Genomic DNA, 22,777 nt, shown 5'->3' with positions numbered 1-22,777 from the left:
TCTGAACTTTTCTTTTGGTGAATTATTTGCGATGAATTTTCCGCACAAGTGACAAAACATATACACACAATTTAAAAAACAATTCCATGGTTTGAGAATATGCCTTTTAAAATTTTATAACAAATATGTATGTAATTTGGCATATTAATTACATGTGCTTCTCCTTTAAGTTCTTCTGAAACTTGAAGAAGAAAGCCCAACGCCTCATCCGATGTAGAAATCTTCAACTGATCTGGATCCAATTCGCTTTGACACACAGATTTCTTGATGATTCGAAGCCTTCTCGATGGTCTTGGAGGTTCTTCCTAAAAAAGAAATAACGAGAAGTATTGTAATAGAAATTCATACAAATGAACAATTTTGAAATTTCAATACTGTTTCCATCAAACAGACTAAATGCACAATAAGGTTAACTTATATCGTCTGATCATGAGTATCTGGATGCCACTTTGAATTTAGTAGATATGATCAGTGACTACGCAATTGTTTCTCCTGTCAGACCAGACACAACCCAGGCTCTGTCCCTCCCAGGATATAAGCCTTTTACCCGTGTGGGTTGGATCGTGCTGGGGAGAATTGTTTCTCCTGGTATGGACTTGGTCCTTTCTATGCTGGGCATAGTACTTTGACCACACTATGATATTATGGAAATTTCTGCTCTGGTCCATACCATGGCGAGAGTCAGTATCTGAGGCAATGTGCCGAAAAATCCTACAGGTAGAACACAATTGATGGTAATTGCTATACAAAGTCATCTGAGGTGCTGTATTTTTTCCTCTGTCCGCAGAGTGTGTGTTTCACTGTATTTCAATTTTTGACAAAAGTAAGTGTTTATTCTATTACTATTCAGGAGAACATTTTGTATTGAACTTTAACTATTAGCACATTAAACATGAAATCTCAAATACGTAATTATATTTGAAACAGTAAACATGAAAAAATTCAAAATAATAATATGCATGCCTCAGTTTAACACTCGTTGGTTTATAGAAGTTGGAGGTGATGTTCTCAAGTTTCGTAAACGATAGAAATAAATCACTGCACATATTTTTATGTGCACCTCTAGAGATGTGAGGTGAGAATATTCTCAGAATATTTCAGGAATATTCTCCTGGATGTAAAAATTGGAGAATAATCGAGAGTATTCATTTTTCTTTTAAATAATTTAAACATTTACAACAAAACAATTTTTGGTATAATCACCCCCAATGACAACTTTTTTAGTTCGAGAATATTTTCAGAATATTCTCCAGGTCATGATGAGAGGTTTTAAAAGTTTGGCTATAAAGATTTTAGAAACCATTAAATTAAAACATTAAAAAATTATTTTAAAATCAGATAAATTTTCAGAAATAAGTTCACAACACAAAAGAAATTAAATCAAAGTTGATTGATTGTGATTTTCTTGCTTTCAAACTTTAATATTGTGGTCTACAAACTTCAATATACCCATCTTCTTGACTGGAAGAGAGACAGGGACAGAGAATATTCTCTCAAAGGACTACTGTTATAAATTACTAGAGAATATTCTTATCAAAAGTAATAATTATTATACAAAAATAATTATTATTATTAAGTTATTTATCGAGATTATTTATTATAATACATGTTATTACACATATTCTTGATAATACTCTCTGAAAAGATTTCGGTAACTGAAGCTCCTTCCAGAGAATATTCTTTGGAAGGACTATTATTAATAACTTCAGAATAATCCTAATTATTTTCTATAAGAATATTTCCCAGTAATTTATGAAAGTAGTCCTTCCAGAGAATATTCTCAAGGATATTATATGTAACTATATTATAAATAAGAGGAGAATATTCTCATCAAGAACTTATAAGAATATTCTGAAGTTATTTATAATAGTAGTTCTAGCAGAGAATATTCTCAAATATTCTCCTCGATGAGAATATTCTCCGAAAGATTAGTCTCAAGAATTTTACATCTCTATGCACCTCTACGAAACAGAAACCTGTCCGGAACGGAAAATAATTTCAGTCTCTTGACCTTCCGTTTTATACAGGTTCCACTGTATGTCCATGGCGTATAATTAAATTAAAATATGTGTGCAAATAAAATAACAGTTCAAATTATTTATAATCATTTAACTTATTTGTTAACTTATAGAATCGTTTAATTTATTCGTTAACTTATAGAATCGTTTAACTCTTATTCTTTAACTTATAGAATCGTTTAATTTATTCGTTAACTTATAGAATCGTTTAACTCTTATTCTTTAACTTATAGAATCATTTTTGGCATAATTGCAATAAGTCAGGGGTCTCAAACTGTGTGATACCAACCATTGTCAGGGGCCTGAACAAAAAACTTTCTTCTAAACAGAAAAGGGTGCTGCAAAGTTTGAAAAAAAAAGTTTGGGAACCCCTGCCATAAACAATAAAACAGTTTTCCATTTTAGAAAACAAAAGACCCTTTTTTTGGTTTTTGAACTGCATAATTACCTGTAAAACTTGGCTGTATTCAGCTAACGCTCGTTTCTTCAACACGGCTGCCATTGCCTATCTTCGTCTTCGGATTTGATTATGAAATGTTACACTTGGAGTACAAGATGAAAAAATTTAAATGCGAGTCTTCAATCATAGGAAAAAAAAGTAGAAACACCTATGTTGCCTTCCTTGGTAAACTCACTTCCTGTTCGATCGAAATAAAGTGAAAGCACTTAAAAAATCATATGGTAATATGAAACAGATACATTCGCGAGTTTCAAAAATCTCACAATAAATGATTATTCGCCAATTCCCAGACTAGAAAAATCTGTAGTTTGTCATGTGATGGAAAAAAAAGTCACAAAAATAAAAGGAAAAATTCAGGTTTTTTAGTGCTGACCATATGACCTGTTTTTTTCCAGGACAATTCCATAATTTATTTCTAAAATTTTAGTACTCCCGATTTTTAAATTGTCCCATTCCATCCTGTATTTTTAACGAATCCTACCTGAATTTTTATTTGTCACTGAAATCAACAGGATTAAAGCTATGAACATTCATCCTACATATTTTGTGACGTTAACTGTTTTACTATTTTTTTCCAGAGGAACTTATTTTAATTCTATTATTTGCAGTAGCGCTTCATTTCCCGCCATTGGAGATTTTAACAATAATCGGAAACTTCACTCAGTTTTGGTATTATATTTGGCAACAATTGCCAATATCTTGTATTTTTTGTGAGAAAACATTGCCACAGAGATTGCAAGGTCTGAGGGATTTTCTTTGAAGTATGGGATTTCAGCCTTTTGGAAAATGTGGGTCACTCGATTTGAAAACGTGTACGGGGCCCACTTAATTAAGGGATCTGGAACAGTGCAGCAGAAGTTACTAATAAATATATAAATGTGCCACGTGTTGCTTAAGTGCTCTGGAATTGTGCAGTATGTCACTTAAGTGCTCCTGAAGTGCTCAGGGATTGTGATCTGTAGATGGGCTGCACGACTTTAAAATGATCTGAAACTGTGCCTCAGGTCACTCAAGTTTTCCAGAAAAAACTAGTTATTCACACGTTATTCAAATGATCTGTACAAATGCCCTGAGTAACTCTAGTGATTTGCAAATGTGCCGCAGGCCACTCAAGTGATCTGGGAATAAGTTATGGGCCACTCAAAGAGTGTGGAACTTTCACTAAATGATCTAGAAATGTGCCGATGAGTTAATTTTTTAAAAATTATGTTGGTGGTCATGGGCCACAACAGATGACTAAGAAGGTTGCATTTGACTTTTGGAGATTTTTAATTTTTGCAGATCACAATTTGAAGAGTTCCAGGGATTATTCTATAAAGATATGAAAAATTGAAAGAATCCACTTTTTCATCGTAAGATTTTGATAGGGCTAAAAAATCGGAAGGCTTTTGGGTAAATCAGAAGCATTGGCACCCATGGGTTATATAAATAGTGCAGTAGGCATTTAATACACAGTAGAACCTCTCTTTTAAGGACACCGGTGGGACAAAAAAAGTTCGTCTATAAAAGAGGGAGGGGGGGGGGTCACTGTTAACCAGGGGTTTGAAAAATATTTTTATTATACACTGGGAAATTATTGCTTGGTTGTAAAAGAGAGGTAACCGCATCTGAGGGGTGTCTGTTAAGAGGGGGTTCGCTAAAAACTAATGACTCATAAAGATTGTGCTGCGAGAATTGGCTGTCACAGTTATTCATTTCGTGTTCGAGAAGTGCTGCCATAGAAATGTGAGAAAAATTAGTTAAAAATGGAAGACTATGATTCCACAGCCGAATTGATGAGTTTTTTTCTGGTTGACGATAATTTAAGGCTTTGGCACTTTTGAAATTTTTCATTGGGTGACGGAATGATTTTCAAGGAGCATTCTATCATTATATTTTTAATGACATTCAATTTCTTTTCCCCCGGCATCTTAGTTCTCTTGTGTGTTATCGTGCTCATTACCTGCATCCTCGAATCTTTCATTTTTTTTCATGGATGAATATTCTTCAATTGAATGAGAAAACATTGTTTGTAACAGGGATCAGTCAAAAATAATGACTAGTTTTTTGTTTAAAATGTGCTGATAAAATGGTTTCAAACAGTGATCAATCAAAAGAATTTGGTTAACGTTGATTTTTTTTTTTGGCATTACTTTTTTGTACTTTGGGGGAATTTGAATAGAATTTTTTTTTTTGGGTTAATTTTCCATAAGCATGGTCATTGCCAAAGTCACAACTTTTTTTCTCCCACGCCAAAATATTGCAACTTTTGTCGCGGTCAACTCCATATGGCCAACGAATAACATATACAATCAGGGCTGTAACTAGAATTTTTACCACCCGGGGCAAACAATTTCGCTGCCGCAACAACTTTAATATTTGACAATTTTACGATGGTTTTCTTTGTTCCCACCTAAAATTGAAGCCCAGGGCAGTTGCCCCCCCCCCCAGTTCCAGCCATACATACAATTGCACAATAAATTCATTCAGTTTATTACATAAAATGAATCTAATATACTGTAATGGACATATTTTGATAATCAAAATATACTGTAAATGCAGAAAAATTAAAAAGATATTGTACACAAAAAGCTGAATTAATGAAATATCTGGTTATTACGAAGGTTCTCAACAGCTGGCTGATGCGAAGATGAATTTGGGAAAGAGAGAAAATTCAACTGCCTTCATGAGGAATCAAACCCACGCCTTCTCACTTGCCTAATGAACGCCCTAGACTGTGGTTCTCAACATTTGAAGCCAGCGGCCTGGTTTCATTCATTTTTGTGTGTTGAAGGCCCAGACAAACGGAAAATGAATGAATAAAAATGAAACGGCTAATTACTCGCGGCCCGGTATGAATGATATCAGGGCCGGCCGTTCAGAATCACTGCCCTAGACTACAAAGGCACAATGAATTCTGTTTCCTTACAGTTCGTGTGCATGGATTGGGAAAATATGTGGATGGTCAGACCTAATTCCCACCAAAGCTCACAATTGCTGACACTGCCACCAGATGGCGAGTTATCCAAGGATGATGTCATTCTTCATTATCCATATGAAGGGTATTTAGCAGCTGACTGATCTAAAGATGAGTTCAACTCCCCCTATGGACAGTGGAGAGTGACATCATTCTCAGATATATGTGGTTAATTAATGCAGTTTGAGATAAAGGGTTGCCAACACCAGCAAACACTGTATCGGCTGTCCATTTCGGCGCGAAAAAAAGTCAAACGTTGGCGCTGAGCACGATTATGGAAAATTGGAAAAACGAGACGTTGAAAATGTTTGGCGGAAAAAAAAATCCGGGTAGCCAAGGATCCACAACCTTGGCGCACTCGGAAATCGTTTTCTCATCAGATTTGAAAATATTCATCCATAAAAGAAAGAAAAATATTAACTAAAAATCGCGGTAAAATGATAATGATGCAAGGTTGACCAGTTGGAATGAAAGACATAGATACAGCCAACTATTGGCGACTGAAAAACCTCCCGCCAACTTGGCTGCAATCTCGCTTGCGAAATCATACCTCATTTCATTTCCATCAAAATAGAATAGTAATTATCCCCAGTCTAATTACAATTACTAGCGTATCAAAGTCTCTTCGACATAAAAATATAAACACATACATACATACACATGAAATTATCCAAAGCATTACTGCAGAAATACAGAAATATTTCTTGATTCGATACTGACGTCCGTAACCGACTTTTGGCCGAACGAGAATATTACGTCATCATCAAAATCACGTGACCATCATTAGAAAAACTTCTTATCAAATGAAAGCATTTTTTCATCGTTTAAGAGAAATATATATATATATATATATATATATATATATATATATATATATATATATATATATATATATTTTTTTTTTAAATTAATTTTTCATGAATCAATGCTGAAACATGTTTAGGCCATTTGGATTTTCCTGGTCAGTACTCGTAGTGTCATCTAACGGCGTGTTCATAACATTCGAGTATTTATAACTTTCGTCGTTAGATCACAGCACATGCAACGTAATGTTGATTTTGCGATTGTCCGTTTATTAGGGGCCATTCAAGTATTACGTAAGCAAATTTTTAGCTATTTTTGCCCCCCTCCCCCATCCGTCAGCAAAAGTCAGCAAAACACTGACCCCCCCCCCCTTCTCCCAGCAAAATTTCGTCAGCAGCTTAGCATATTTCATATCTTCAAAAATGGGTGGTTGACGTAAGCAACCTTCAAACCTTCAAACCCCCCTCCCCCCCCGTCATAAAAAAGTCAGCAAATAAGAAACCCCCCCTCGATGCTGACGTAATACTTGAATGACCCCTTACAGAATAACTTCCACTCAATAGATGGAAATACCAGTTATATAATCATAGTTAACATTTGTAATTTATCGTTATTTAAAGTGAAAAAAAAATTAGGAAATTTACACTTTTTTCCTCTGTGTTCATCTTAATCGTTTAAGCCGTGTTTTCTTAGGATTATGGTTTTTTGTGTCGCGTGAACCGAACTGGATCATTTCGCGTTGGCAGAGACGTGTTACATAAACACGCTACGCGTTTGTGTTTTTCTAGCATTGCGCATCAGCTCAGGGTGACTATGTAGTATATGGCCCTGGCATCAGCTACTCTGTCATCTGCATGCTCAGACCCAGCTTGACCCAGCTGACCATCTTGTTGCTGCCCTGGGTCAGGGCAATAGATTTGTCTAGCCCTGATATCCACGTTTCGTTTGAGACCGATTCCGATGACATAGTGCAGTGTTTCTCAAAGTATGTGTGTCGAGGATTCTAGGGACGACGCCAACCGTTGTCAGGGGCGTCACGACGAGCTGGAGACAGTGGCGTCGGAGCCGGGGGTGCTCGAGTACCCACGGAAGTTTGTAGAGCGGGTTCGAGCACCCACAGAATTGATTCAAAATCGAAATTTCCTACATGAATCTCAAGACGGGCACCCACAGGTTCGAAACACTTCCGACGCCCCTGGCTGGAGATATTGATTTGTGTGCCTATTTAACCTTTGAAGTGGTTCTTTTATAAGTGAAAATATCTACTAAACTATTCTGGGGGAGCCGCAGATAATTCATGAATTAGGCGAGGGAACTGCGGGTGACAAATGTTGGAGAACCATTGACTTCAAAGAACTGAGCTATAATTATCTGAAGTTTTTCAGTCATTGCGGGAAGTTACTAAAATGGCTCCAGCTTATCCCGGATTGCAAAGAGTGAGTAAGCTGTTGTAAAGGCTTATTCTGAATTTTAAAACGCGTTGAGAGTAACACACGTAGTAGACGACTTGAATACGTACTAGGCATTAAGTTATACTAAGAAGCGTGGTTTTACTGCTGGTCTAACGTCTTGCGCTGCAACCTAAGAAAGAATGTTGAAAGCTTCAATATAAGTGTGATCTATTTCTTCTGGATTTCTCTCAGTAGCCAATCAGCTAAAACGTTTGTCTTCCCACTGACAGGAAGATGTCACAAGAACTCCAGCAAAAGCAGAGTCAGGAGTCTAACATAAAAAATTTGAGATTCGCCAAGAAATTCGGCCTGCCGTTCACGTACTCGTTCCTCGACGTCGAAAGTTACGTCTTCCTCAAGGGGCACCACAAAGCCGAGGATGTCTTGAACCGCATCAAGGAATGCTACGATATCTACGAGACGAGGAGGTTGAACCTAGTCGAAAAAGCTTCGTGCCTGAAAATCATCCAATCGGAAATCTCGAACTGCAAGCAAATGCTGAGCATGATCGAGGAAAGCTGCAGAAAACAGAGAGTCATCCGTTGTCAGTGCAAGATCAACGAGGGGCTCTACGTCCCGGCCGTCGCCAGCCCGAACAAGTGCGTTTTCCTGCAACTCGGAGCCAACGTCCTGTTGGAGTTCACCCTCAACGAAGCCGCCGCGTTCCTTCAATGGAAGAAGAGGTACATTCGGAAGGAACTGTGGAACAACGACAAGCACATGAAGTTCGTCGCGCATCAACAGGCGATGATGACCGTCAACATGGCCAGGGTTCACAACTGGGAAGTAATTAGGAAGTCCAAGGAGAAAGAATTCTGGCAGGAGGCACTTAGCGTCCGTGTCAAACGTGCCATCACTAAAGCCGTTCGATTAACTTCACCTCAGAAATGAGTCACTCTATATTTTACTTGAAAGAATGTGTTGTTTGATGTTAATACCATAGACACGTACACAAAAAACTTATACAAAAATCATCAAAACCCATTCATATATCTCTCCTCTCTAATGTGGATAGATTCTTAAGGAAACAGGCAACGTAAAGAAATCCAATATCGATCTTTCATGGACATGTCGGAAGTTCGTATTGTGTAAAAGACAGGATGTCCGGGCTAAAGTTATCATAAAGCAATGACTTATACTGGGAGTTCTACACATGCTTAGTTATGAAAGTGCTGAGCCGTCGATGGGGGGACTGCACCGTTCTTTTCTTATCCAAGGTCACGCATGCGCACTATCTACCGCTGTTTTGAGACGTTTTTCTCAGCGCTTGCGCTGATTACCAGTATAGGGACGCTGTGGTCAGCCGGCTGCAATTGGTTTTCTGTAGGTTTCCAATTTCAAGGAGTAAATGCGAGCCGATGTCCCATTTAAAAAAAGAAAAGTCTATCCGTGGAGAGCAATCAGGCCTGCAACATTAAAAATTCATGCATAGCATGTGATACAGACAAAATAAACTGTCGAATTCGAAGAACTTCTGACAAGCATGACAGACATTCCTCAAAAACAAACTTGACGAAGGTACACATCGAACTTTAAAGGAACACACACACCACTTCACATTGCAGAGAGATATCGAAGCGAGACATAATGGTACACAACACATTTTACACGACAAAGTCCCATATGCATCAACAAAAGTTTCTCAGAGGAATGTTTGCGAGGTCTAATCAGTGACTCGTGCTAAACACCGCGTACGAACTATGTGCAATGTGGAGTTTCCCACATGATTTGAAACAGTTTTCCATAACACCTCTGCTATTAAGCACTTGAAAAGACCATCTATAGAGCCCCTAAGGGTGCTCATGTTGAACTTTATTAATCCGCAAAAATGAAGTTGAGTTGCCCTTTTCAATTCATTCAAGAATAATCATGCGTGGTCCCCCCCCCCCCTCGTAAGCCATTACTTTTGGATACTTTTAGACCGGTCACCTTGTATGTATATTGAAATCTTGAATACATGTTGAAGAGTTTTTCGTGATAACACGTTCTTTATGAATCATTGGGTTAGTGTTCATAAGGTTGCCTCACTCCCATTTGTTTTACGAAAAATGAATAAAATAAGCTATTTATTGATATGAAATAGTGAGAGTGAGCATAAACTTAGTACACATATCCTCTTCGTTCCAGAGGCACACATGTGTGCGTATCTCATTTTTAACGGTTTTAAATTGCTTTTGATGATTCTTTTTTCAAGTCGAGAAGGGGACTTAAGGTACACATATGTGTACCTAACTCAAATGGATCTAGTAAAGATATCGACCCAAACCAATTAATTAATTTAACTCATATGGTCACTCATTAACTCACTCGGTCACTCATACAGTCACATTCCAGTATCACTCAAGTGGCCTGCGGCACATTCCCAGATCACACTGCCACTTGAGTGATCTGGTGATTCACCTATAGCAGACAATTACAACTGCATTCTGGATTTTTTATTTAAGGTTAATAATTTACATATGGGAAAAGCTATTAGCAAATGACAGCTAACACCAGCAATGAACATAATGCATTGAGATATATGGAAACCTTACGATAACAGAATATAAGAAAATGGATAACCATAAAAACAACAGCTCTTGCCGAACGAAATTGAATACTTTTCCGAACCAATTTTAAAATCTAACAGGGTGATGTTGGAATACTTCACCGTTTTCTTTTTCTCTTTTATTTTAAGGTTTTTTGGAATCGCTACCATGTAATTTCGCTCTTTTTCGTATCCTCTTGATATTTATCCACGAGACTTATCATGTTCCTCTTGGTTATCTTGCGAAGACGTTAGTGGATATAAAAGCGGGACACGCATTCTCCTCATGCATCAATATTCTTTTCGCTCACTAACACAGGGGGCCGTTAGCAATAAATTTTCTCCGAGCGTGATGTCCGATATCTCTCTGTCTCTTTCTCCTTTCCACCAAATAATAACTAGTCCCGAGACGGAACTGCAATGTCCTGGAGAGACAAGGAGAATGATGTGAGAAGGAAAAGGAGAGCCTTTTCTTACCGACTGTTTTCGCATCAATCATCTATTATCCTTAATTTTCTTGCAGATAAATACAGTGTTCCGAGAGCAATTCTCACTCTTGGCAGAACACGGCTTGTCTTCTCTCTCTCCCTCTCACACGCATTCCTCTGTCCTCCCCATTCTTTCATAGCCATCATGTGCAGTTATATAGGAGAGTGATAGTCCACTGAAACTATCCCTCCCTCTTTCTTAACGAGGAATAGCGATGAATTAGCGTGTAGAACTGACAGCTATCCCTTATATAAGAGTGGAAGCAAAACTCATTTTGAAAAAAAAAATTTATGGGCTCCAAGTTGTTCGGAAGAATATGTATAAATTGCCCTTCTCCTTTGAGACAAACTCTGGTTGTAATAATCACGGTGGACTCAAACGTACATACATACGAAGAGTAAGGAAAAATGTTAGAAAATATCTTATATTATAATTGGAATGTGCCAAAACTTCAATCAATACATAAAACCACCGGCTGTATAGTATTTATAGTAAAAACAAGAATGTACAAGCAAGAAATAGTATATAAAATAGCTTGTACTATTTACAAGAAATAGTACTAACATAGAAAATATTAATGTATGATTGAATAGTAGAATATGCGTTAGAGGTCATTCAAGTATTACGTCAGCATCGATCGGGGGGGGGGGGGATTTGCCGATTTGCTGACTGTTGATGACAAGGGGGGGGGGTTTGGATGATGCTTACGTCATCAACGTATCAGGAAGATATGAAATATTCTTAATGGCATCTTATTCGGTGCGAAAAACGGGAAAAAAAACCTTTCGATAGTTATTGGGCACCTGAACTAACATTCTACCTATTGATAAGCCCCCTACAGAGCCACATTAGTGATCCCTAAATGGTTCACGGATCCTTCAAGTGTTCTGGAAAAGTGTCCGGGCCGCGTAAGTGCTCTGGATCTGTGCCACGCATCACTCAAGTTATCCGTAATTATGCCACGGATCACTTAAGTAATCTGGGAATGTTTCGTGGGTAACTTGAGGGATGTAGAACCGCATTGGGGGCCGCTTAAGTGCTCTAAAACTGTGCAACATGTCACTGATCAAGACATCTCTAAATTTGACACGGATCGTTCAAGTGTTCTGGAACTGTGTCGCGGGTTACTTAGGTGATCTTTGAATGTAAAGGTGATCTTTGAGTCCTACTTCAGTGATCTGAAAATGTGCCACGGCCACTTAAATGCTCTGGAATTGTGCCACGGGTCATTTAAGTGATTTGTAAATGTGCCGCTTAGTTCATGTTTACGAAATTAGGTTTGAGGGGGGCAAGCCACATAAGATAACCTTCAGGGTCACATTTGGTCTGCGGGTCAAGGTTTTACCATATATGTCTTAAAGGGTGGATCGCAATGAATTTCTTTAAGAGAAATATGGATCTCTTACCCTTCAAATAGCATTGAAATTAACAGAAATTGATTATAATAACATATAAAGGTATTTTCTTTCGAAATTTTAATTAAAAAAAGTTTTTTTGCATTAAAAAATATTTTTTTTTCTCTGGTGGGGAGGAGGCGCACGAGCCCCCTATAGCCCCCTCCCGTGTACGTTTCTGATCTCACTAATATGCGTTAGGGGTTAGGGAGCAGTGATGACGAAATTTTGCTGACGGGGGATCAGAGTTTTGCTGACTTTTGCTGACAACGGGGAAGGGGGTAAAAAATGGCTAAAAATTTGCTGACGTAATACTTGAACGGTCCCTTACCGAAATTGGTTTGAAGCTTATGAATGAAATTGATTAAGAACATAAGAAGATAACGAATCAAAACGAGGAGAAAGAAATGACGAAGATAAGGTTGATAAAATAAAATAGACAATAAGGAGTAAACATCGAAAATAATAAATTCCATTGAACAAGAAGTCAAAAGAAGAAATCAAGAAATTAAAACTGAAAAGAAGATGAAAATAAGAAACAGAAACGTAGAAGACAAGGAACGAAGCGAAAAAAAGAAAAAAAAAAAACCGGAAAAGAATTAGAAATGAAGAAATTAAAGTGAATAAAAGGAAATAGAGATAAGGTATAAATAAAGAAAAGAAAAAAGTAAATCTATAGAACAAAAGTAAAAAATAGATAAATACAGGAATGAAAATATGAAAGAAGTAAATTAGAAAAGAAACAATAAAATTAGAACAAAAAAAGAGATAAAAATTTAAGAATGAAAGTAAAAAATTAAATGGAAGTGAAGAAAGGAAAGAAAATAGTGAGAAAGTGAAAGTATAGAGGAAAAGAAAAACATTATAAAGAAGAAACAAAAGTAGAATAGAAAAAACTTAGATAACAATTTTCGTGGTAAGTTAAGTAGATTATTTATATCGCCTCTACTCTGATGAAAAGTGAGAAACGCATTTAGAAAAAAAAAGAAATGAAGTATAATATAGAAAAGAAAATTTTTTATAATTTAAAATCAAAGTTGAACATAAGGAATACAAACGTAGAAGACAAGGAATGAAAGTGGAAAAAAAAGAAATAAAAATAGGAAAAGAAAGAAGAAATGAAAGTGAATAAAAGAAAATAAAGATAAGGTATAAATGTGGAAAGGAAAAAATAAACATAGAAAGAAGAAATAAAAATAGATAAAAGAGCAATGAAAATATGAGAGATATGTAGCAGTGAAGAAGTAATAAAATTAGAAAAGAGGGAATAAAAATTGAAGAATGTGGAAGTGAGAAAAATTAAATAGAAGTAAAAAATATAGTGGTAAAATTGAAAAAAAAAACAATAAAAAAGAAATAGAATAATAAAGAGAAAGAAAAGATGTTCGAAAAAAAGAAAGAAAAAGAAATTGCTGAAAAGTGCAGAGAAAAAGTAGATATCTGAAGAATATATTATTTTTGAAATTAAACAAGCTTCAAATACATATGCATGTCGAATTTCGAATAACTCGAGAGCTATTAAAATACATTAAGAAATTAGAGATGTACGAAGAAAATGAAATTAAATATTCAGTGAGAGTATGTTCTTTTCGGAAACAAAACAAATCATCGTAATGTTAAGGAAACAAAGTCGAATATGTATCATTAAAAAACAAGATCAATATTATCCAAAATTTGAAGCCGTCTATTGATTGATATACTTGACAAATAAAATATTTTAATGAAAGATAGCCGAGGTCTGGAACATTGCAAAATAAAAGAACTTGTTTGGAATAGGATGTTATAATATTGGGAGCGGTTGACAAAACGTATCCACAGTTGGTTACGAAAAAAAATTAGCTACCAAAATAATTACCACCATTTTATTTCTATTTTTCTTTCCGTTATCTGTTGTTATTTCTTTTTCATTTGTACTTTTAAAGTTGTTTTCTTCTTTTCTTTTTGTTTCTCCGACTTTTTACTTCTTTGCTTCATTTTGACATTTAGATCTTAATCTCTACATTCATTTTTCCCCTTTCCGCATTTACTTCTTCTTTTCTCTTTTACTTCTTTTTTCTCTCCCCATTTCACTTTTTAGGCTTTTTTTTTATTCATTCCCATTTTTAATTTAAGCTTTTTTGATTTAATTTCTTTTCTTTTTTTGGTTTTTATTTCTTCCTTTCTTTTTTTTATTTCCTTTTCTCCACTCTTATTTATTCTTTCTTCTTTAATACCTTCCAATGTGAACTTTTGCTTCTTCTCTTTACTCTACTCTCAATTCTTTTCTGCTTTTATTTCTTCTTTTCCCCTTTTTATTTCTTCTCCCTGCTCTTTTTTCTTTTTATTCTTTTACTTTTTCCCCTTTTTTATTTCTTCTGAACACTTATTTCTTTTTTCTGTTTTTGTGTCTTCTAATGTACTTGTCTTCTTTTCTACTTTTAGTTACTTTTTCAGCTTTTATTTCTTCTTCTTTCCATCATTTTTTCACTTCTGTGCACTTTTACTTCTTCTGTTTATTCTTAGTTTCTTTTTTCTGCTTTTATTTCTTCTTTTTTCTGCTTTTATTTCTTCTTTTTTCTGCTTTTATTTCTTCTTTTTTCTGCTTTTATTTCTTCTTTTCCCTGTTTTTTTCCTACTGTACCTCTTCTTCTATTTTCATTTCTTCTTTTCTACTTTTCTCTTTCTACTTTCATCTCTTAATTTTAACTTTTTTCTCTACTTTTTATTCTTTTTCTCTACTTTTATTCCCTTAAATCTAGTTTTCTTCATATTTTTTCCACTTTTATTTCTTCTTTTCTTCTCTTATTTCTTGCTTTGTCAACTTTTATTTCTTCTTTTTCATACTTGTTTCTTTATGTATTCTTTTTTCCTTTAGTATTTTATGTATGTTGCCCATATCTATTTTGGAGATGAGCAAAACCATCGTGTGCAAAAAATGACAGTTGTACGACAAAAATGATCAAAGAGATGGACAAAACCATTCGGAATCGGCAATAAATTGTAGGTCCCGTTCTAATTAGCCCTAGTGTGCAGAAAATGACCGTGGTGCGACAAAAATTATCAAATAATCATAAAGATGGACAAAACCGGAAACTATATTTTGCGTCAAAGAGACTAAGCCCGTGCACTTGAAGACATTAGATTAAAACATGTATCAAAGTAACTGATATTTCAATACAATGCTTTGAGATAACCAAATTCAATATATGAACTATGACGCTATTACTGTACTATGACCACATATCCGCATCGTTAACATCCAGCGACCCTCTACCTAACGAACAATGTTGCATACCGAAAAATATCTTGTTTATAAATCCTAACAGTATACTTGCTTGTCTGTGGTTTAATGAAAGATGTACATTGGGAGCAGCTTAAAGAAGTGTCATAAGTGAAAATCGATATATTCTGCTATTTTATTAAAAATGCAATAACAACTCAAAGGAAATTTGAAAAAATGTTTGACTTTTACTTCCGATAATTAATTCAATTTGAATATCTTCATTGCATTACGGGAGAATTTCCATGGAAAATAATGTTATTTTGAAAAACTCAAACACGAACAAATCCAATAAACTACCAAATACCTACAATTCTCGTAAACTATTATCGTAATAATATGAAACAGGAAACAATGTTCAATGATATATATTTCAAATTAATTTTAAATAAATTGAAATACTAGAGTGCCATTTAATTTCCGAGTTGGTAATTTAGGAACAAATGAAGTATCCATAAGGGAAAATGGTGACGTTAATTTCAATGGGAATGTAATGTAACGATTTTCTTAAATAATTTATTGTGGGATAAATGAAGGAGAAAATATATCAAAACAAATAAATAATCCTGATCGCAATTTACGATAATTCTACTTTTCTGAGATATTTTCCTTTAAAACAAGTTTCAAAATGTGAGTGATTTTGTGTTTTAAATTAAAGCAGTTGGAATGGAAATATTTATACTAGTTTCTTGACTTTTAGAAAGAAAAAAATGTTAATTAACGAGGTTTCATGGGTACGTAATTAAAGGCGAAAGTACTCTTAATCACTATTTTCTTTAAATCGTTGTTTCGATTAGAAACAAGTTACAACAAAAGTGATTTTTCTTCCGAAAGAAAAAAAAAGAACAAATTCTTATCTGTTCTGAGTGCTTTCATTGTCTCGGATCTGTATTAATTCATTTGCTATTCTTCGTGGTTAATAGAAGATAATTGGACAGTTGTTTTGGATGATAAGATAATCCTCTAATTGGTGCGAGTACGACGTGCATGCACACATTTCTCTAACACCTTCTGGCGGCATTAGCGGGCTAATTATTGAATCAGTAGTTGGTAATGTGCACAGTACACGGCGCACGACCCCGGTTATCATCCTCGGGGTAATTTACTGTCGTTTTTGCTTCCCGAAGATGTAAACTGCGTCAGAACGTTTTTATTAGCAGTTTCAGTTTAGAAGTGGGTGGAAATAAAAATTTGTACTAATAGATGCTGCCATCTATTTTTTAACATACGTATCAGTTGGTCAATTTGATGTTGAAATATATGTTGGAATATTATGGTTTCTGCCCAGCGCAGTGGTGAGACTTTTTATCGACGAAAAAGCCACATTTGCATCTCAAAGTTAAGGAACCTTAGAGTACGGTCTACACATGGTTATTCGCTTTGACTGTGGGGTAATAAATAAATACGGACTTTTGTTTTTCTTGTATTTTTCCTTCTCTTTTTCACTGCCCTCGCGCTACGAGGGGATGATGGCAGTGCCATAGCCTTCGTACTGCAAAATTCAAGAGATGCAATGCTAGTCCTTTTGATGTACTGACCGTCTTTCCAAGTTTACATTCGTCAGGTGCACGTTGCTTGGCACGGGTTAGTTATAATGGAATTATTGCTATAACGTATATAACGAGGTCTGACTGCATTTCACATGCTTATTTATTAGCGAAAATCATACAGTAGCAGTCGCGAATCCTGAGAAGGTGATGGAGGCGACCGCTCTTACCAAGAACCAAATGCTGTAGGAAAAAATTGATCTGTTGTTTAAAATACGGGGATTCAATGAACCTAAACAATTTGTCGCTTCTCCCGGCACATTGCTATGGATAAGCACCTGTGAATTGATACCAGATCGTGCAGACCCACTATAGATATGAAGCCCCCCTCCACCCCGGTAATGCTGGATAGGCTATGCTCTATGGGCAGCTTTTGTTGATTATGAAAAGTAGTTATTATGGAATGCAATGAAATTATGGAGGGAGACTCCATAATTTCACATGAAAGCTTTATTTCTTCATAGCTCTCTGCGGCCGTCTTAACAACCTAGTTTAGTAGGTACCTAGCACCATCAGCATTGTGGTGTCTTCCTAGCGTATGTTGTTATTATTATTAATTTTTGTTTCCCCATCACATGAAATACAAGTCAAAGCCGTTTGGCTCTTCACAAATGTTGCTTATGGTGTCATCCTCACCCGACTTCATTCAACACCTTCAAAACTTGTCCAAGAGTGTTCATACGAAAACAGACACTGTGAGAAAACCCTTTCAAGCTCCGTACGAAGGTTCATACCCTGTCATTAAACGGACAGAGCAATATTACCCTCGCTTGGTGAACGCCAAATATAAAAACATCTCTATAAACAGATTGTAACCGTTTCACCGAAGATTCCGACTCGAACAAATCTCAACTCACTGGGAATCTTGACGACAAATAAGCTACTCATCTGAAATCTTAACAACCTCTTCATTCGAAAAAAAAAAACGCCCATTTCGCCAGGGTAATGAACACTTTGGCTGATGCTGGTGAACCAACACTTCAACGACACACCTGTTATGGAAGAACAATTAAGCTTTCTTCACCATATATATCGCTCTTTCCTACTCACTGGAGGGGGGATGGTAATATTTTTTCTTCACAGAGTATGATCTTATTTTTTATTAATTTTTGTTTCCACTTGTGGCAACACCACATGAGACACATGTCAAAGCCGTCTGGTTCTTCACATATGTTGTTGATGTTGCCTCTACTAGGCTTTATCTCGTTTACCTTATTAAATTATTATTTTATCAAATGTTCCGAACCCTACAGTTATATACAAAGAAATATCCCCACAGCATAACAAATAACTTTTCAAATCAATCAAAAAAATCCAAACAGAGTTTCAAAATACAATTTAATATCTCAATAGTTATTTTTCATGTACATTACAGTATTAAGAGAATACAAATTCACATTACAACTGTATTTTCTAAACAGCATAAAACATTATTATATAGATTACGTCTTACTTCTTCTCAACGGCCCAAAGTTTTTTTTGCTAATTTAGGTTTTCTCATGTGATATTCAGATAACATCTCTTTGGTAGCTCTCGGATAAGGCTTTTTTCCCCCATCAATACATCCAAAAATGAACATCATTTTCAGTATTTTGATCTGTATTCAAAATCTAACAATGTGATTAAAAATCATTTACGAAGCATTACATGTTAGAATAAAAATACGTGGGAAACAGTTTAATTATCGAAAACGAAACTTTTTCGAATGTGCTCGTGATTAGTTTATGAAACATTCAACAACATGGAAGAAATTAACATTTGTTTCTGGAACAGTGATTCTCAACCTTTGAGAGGCTTCAGGGAAGTCCGTGAGCTTGTATGAGATGACAGTGAACATATTTTTTTCTAATCATCATGTTCTGAATATTATTCAGTGAAGGGTTCCGTGGCTTTCGTCTTATTGACATAAAGATCCGCTGAACACCAACAAAGGTAGAGAACCCCTGTTGTAGAATGGAATCCAATCTTTTTTAGCAATTTTTTTAAGGGTTTTGTGTGCGAGGAAAATGGAAATTATGGGGGGGGGGAATAAAAACAGGGCTCTAATCCGGTGACTCCAACCTTATTATTTCTATACAGTCAAACTCGGTAATAACTACATCAAAAATATCACACAAATTTCATTATGATCAGGGTGGCCATATTTTATCAGGAAGGAAACGCGTTCGAAGTCGGAAACGTAAATACGGGACATTGCCGTCTCACCGAAAATGTTATAAATTCTCGGCCCAATTTTATCGTTTGGTGTCAATAGAACAGCATTCCCTCCAGGTGATGAGCCAGAAATATTCTGGGATAAGGTGTCTGGAATTTTCCGAGCGGACTGACTCCTTTTCCATTTTAGAGCGCCAAAATCAGTTTTTGGTTCAAAGTGACGTCTAATCGTTAAAAAAAGCAGAATAGGAAACAGCGATTGGCTATAGCTGATGTGACACTTAACTCAAGGACAACTGCCTGGGGAGCCCATTCTAACTATTCCGTTAGAAAACGTGAGAGAAATAGAAGCGTAAAAATATCGGAAAGAAGTGTCGTTAAATCCAAGTCCGTTGCGTTTTCTTCAACGCTGTAATAACCAAGGATCATTATCATTATCCTCTATGGCAATCCGGTACCATGGATTATTGACGTTACAGCCATAATGTCGCTGAAACCGAGTCAGTTAAATGCCATTACAACCGAGTTTGACTGTATTTATTTACAACGGGGGGACATGAAAAACCTTCAGCCTAGGAGGGGCGAACTTCAGAATGTGAGTGGCCCTAACATAGATTTTAGTTGAAAACGAACACTATTTCACATATTTTCTGTATTTATTTGGAAATAAGAACACTAGAATAATTTCTTCAATTCATATAATTTTAATAATAGTTTTAATATATATATGTATGTGTATATTCAATATGTATATGTACATATGTGTATACCACTCTTAGGCACTTTCGATACTTTCTCTTCCTTTCGCTTAAATATTATACTATTTAACAGCAATCATGGTGAATTACGTAATTAAAGCTATGTTACCATAAAAACAACAATTAAAAAAAATTCATATTGAAATATTTGTGTATGAGAGCAAAAGTTTAACAGGAATTCGTCGGTTCAATGCAAATGAAATCAATGTTGCAGGTTCGCAGACGTAACAACGTCGTATTGGGAAAATGCTGAGCAATTCCAATGAATTTTCAACTCTGAAGATTTTTGCCATAGCATTCAATGGAACAAAATGCGATCGTAGCCAAACAGTCCGATTTGTTGTAGGTATTTATCAGGTCCGTCACGACTAAGGGACTAGCTAACTACTCAACTCGAGTTGCCCAGAGACAAAGAGAATGTAGAACCAGACATGGCCCAGGTACTACAGTCTTTTTATCACTAGGCAACTCAAGTCAGACAGTTAGTCAGTCTCTTAGTCGTGACGGACAAAGAGACCAAACAGACTGGTCAATTGACCGACTCGAGTTGCTCGGTGACCAAGAAACTGGCCAACTGAGCAATTCAAGTTGCTTAGAGCCCAAGAGACTGGTCAGTTGACCAACTCGACTTGCCGAGATACGAAGACAATGAATAACTTGAGTTGCTCGGAGACCAAGAAACTGGCTAACTGACCGACTTGAGTTGCTTAGAGCCCAAGTGACTGGTCAGTCGAAAGACTTGAGTTGCCCAGATACCAAGAGACTGGTCAAATGAGCAACTCAAGTTGCCTAGGGACCAAGAGACTGGTCAAATGAATAACTCGAGCCGTTCATTTGACTAGTCGGAGATAGAAATAGAGTATGTCGGAGGAGGGGAGGGGAGGGGAGGGGGTGGCTGTCGTCGGTAAACAGTTCGGTTTCATCTCAACATTTTCCCAAATGCTAGCGATTGGTATCATCAGGAGGTTTCTAATGCAACTTTGACACTTCCTGACTTAACTTGGTCGAATTTATTTCAGTTTTTTCAATCTATAAACAGAACGTAAAAGATTTGTATCTTCCTTTACGTGAAAACTTTTACTTATTTTTTAGCTAGAAACCGATTCAGCGTCGGCTGCATATTCAACACACATTTTTCCAACCTCCCCACGGTATACAAAACCTGTAATTTCACCGCAGTAGAAAATTGTTTATCATAAATAAAATCTGCATATTGCTATATCGTAATTATTTAGAGGAATTAACATACAGGCTGTTGAGGTTCGGATTTGCTTTTTCATCAGCCAACCAATAACACTGAAGAACACTTCAGAGAAATCACGTCTATTGTATCACTACACAATATATAAGTGTGTGTATAATGTAGTACATAATAATTATAGAGTTAAATCTTTTCAAGGCCTCAGTCACTATTTTTTAGATACTTTCATTGCGATAGCACCAATGTTTGTGTAAATATACGATTTTTTTCTCTCTCCATGATTATATAGACTCCCACAGGAGCCATTAAGTCTCTTAAGCTTTTGTTGCGTTCTGGTATCCAGTGTGCCTTTGGTATATGGACCGCTTACGCCCATATTACATGAGTTCCGTATCTTGATGAGAATCGATAGGTTATATTTTTTGGTTGAGTCATCGATGGTCACGTGAACGTGATTTTAATGTAAATCGTTCTCAAACGTACGTGGCAGAAAAAATGCGACACCATGAAGTTTGGAATACAGATAGATCAACGTGTTTCAAGAATGTGACCCGTATTTTGAAATCTTACAAGCGTAGAAGGAGTGATAGGTGCGTTCCAATGTGATGTTCAGGTATTGTTGATCAGTTGACGAAATATCGCTGTTAGTCCCAGGCATGGATCTATGGGGGCGGGGGGAATCACCCGTAAACGAAATGTGATAATTCGTGAAATTTTCGAATCTTTTATATGATAATATTGCATTCAATAAATATAGTCGAATCCCGTTTTAACGAATACCGTTATAGCGAAAATCTCATTTTAACGAACACGTTTCTTATCCCCCAGATAAGTTTACATAGGAACAACGCAAAACTACGGGATTCGACTGTATAATTACTTGTATCAACGTTTTTGAATGAATAACAAATTCAAGAAAACTTCGACTAAAAAACGGGAAAAACCGGGACTCGCCCTTGAAATACGGGATAAAATGCGGGACGGGACTCATGGTCATCACATTCATGACAATTTGAAAAATCACCCCTCCCAACAGCGAGCTCTAGATCCGCCCCGGTTGGTGCTCGTTTTGAAGCAGGAATAGATTCGAGGAGGGGGGGGGGGAAGCGATCACCTCTCCCAAGAGACGAATAACATGGGGGAAAATCAGTCTGTCCCGTAAAATACGGAATTATCCAACGATCATCAAAGTCACCCTCCCAACACATAGCCCTGTATCCATGCATGTTTAAGAGGCATGACGAGCATTCATTTGACTCCCAATTGTGTGTGTGTGTTTTGCTGGTCCAAATTTTTTTCCTATTTATTTATGTATTTCTTTGCCGGGGGGGGGGGGGGGTTTCCTAAAATTATTTCTATTTATACAAATACAAAAACAACGCCACAACAGGCAAAATGCCCAACGAGGTGGCTGAGAAAAAGATTCCCATAAAAATATGGATGTCATATATTTCAAAAATACAGCAACCCAATTAAAAATGCAATTAACAAAAATTGTAAACAATATATACACGTGATAAAAATTATACAATGCCCATAAAGAATACTTATGGTTGTCTTATTCTAAGTATGGACAGCTTCTCGATTTACCCCACCATGTTTATCGTATTTCTTTTTAAGCGTGTCAATTGTGTTACAATTTACTACCTCCGTGGGTAAGCTATTTCATTTATTAACAACCCTATTAGAGAAAAATTCCCTGCGACACCATAACCTTGCATTGTCCCTCACCAATCGGTACTGGTGTGCCCTTGTAAAA

The 22,777-nt window shown here is 36.2% G+C and overlaps 2 protein-coding genes across 3 annotated transcripts in view; one reads left to right on the top strand and one right to left on the bottom strand.

Moving 5' to 3' along the window:
* The window catches only part of IntS4 (integrator complex subunit 4), a 37,420-nt gene extending 31,235 nt beyond the window's left edge, over nt 1-6,185 (bottom strand). The window contains exons 1-3 of one of the 2 annotated variants that reach the window (XM_089234766.1): nt 6,089-6,185; nt 2,467-2,656; nt 153-305 (exon numbers count right to left, since the gene is read on the bottom strand). In XM_089234766.1, coding sequence (XP_089090892.1) covers nt 153-305; nt 2,467-2,520 — 207 coding nt within the window. In that variant the 5' untranslated portion in view covers nt 2,521-2,656; nt 6,089-6,185. Of the gene's footprint in view, nt 1-152; nt 306-2,466; nt 2,657-5,984 lie in introns of both variants that reach the window. The other variant, XM_089234767.1, reaches the window with a different exon arrangement.
* A 1,738-nt stretch (nt 6,186-7,923) lies between these two features.
* Nucleotides 7,924-8,580, top strand: LOC149084378 (prefoldin subunit 3-like). Its single transcript, XM_089235308.1, has one exon. It carries the CDS (start codon nt 7,924-7,926, stop codon nt 8,578-8,580), a length of 657 nt encoding a protein of 218 aa, XP_089091434.1.
* The last annotated feature ends 14,197 nt before the right edge of the window (nt 8,581-22,777 follow it).

This window comes from Pholcus phalangioides, unplaced genomic scaffold (assembly GCF_987345545.1).
Source record: "Pholcus phalangioides strain wild (caught in Gottingen) unplaced genomic scaffold, Ppha-v1.0 ptg000008l_1, whole genome shotgun sequence".
In the NCBI taxonomy this organism is placed as follows: Eukaryota; Metazoa; Arthropoda; class Arachnida; order Araneae; family Pholcidae; genus Pholcus; species Pholcus phalangioides.
The sequence above is the reverse complement of the archived record's forward strand: the minus strand, read 5'-3'. Positions and strand labels throughout refer to the sequence as shown.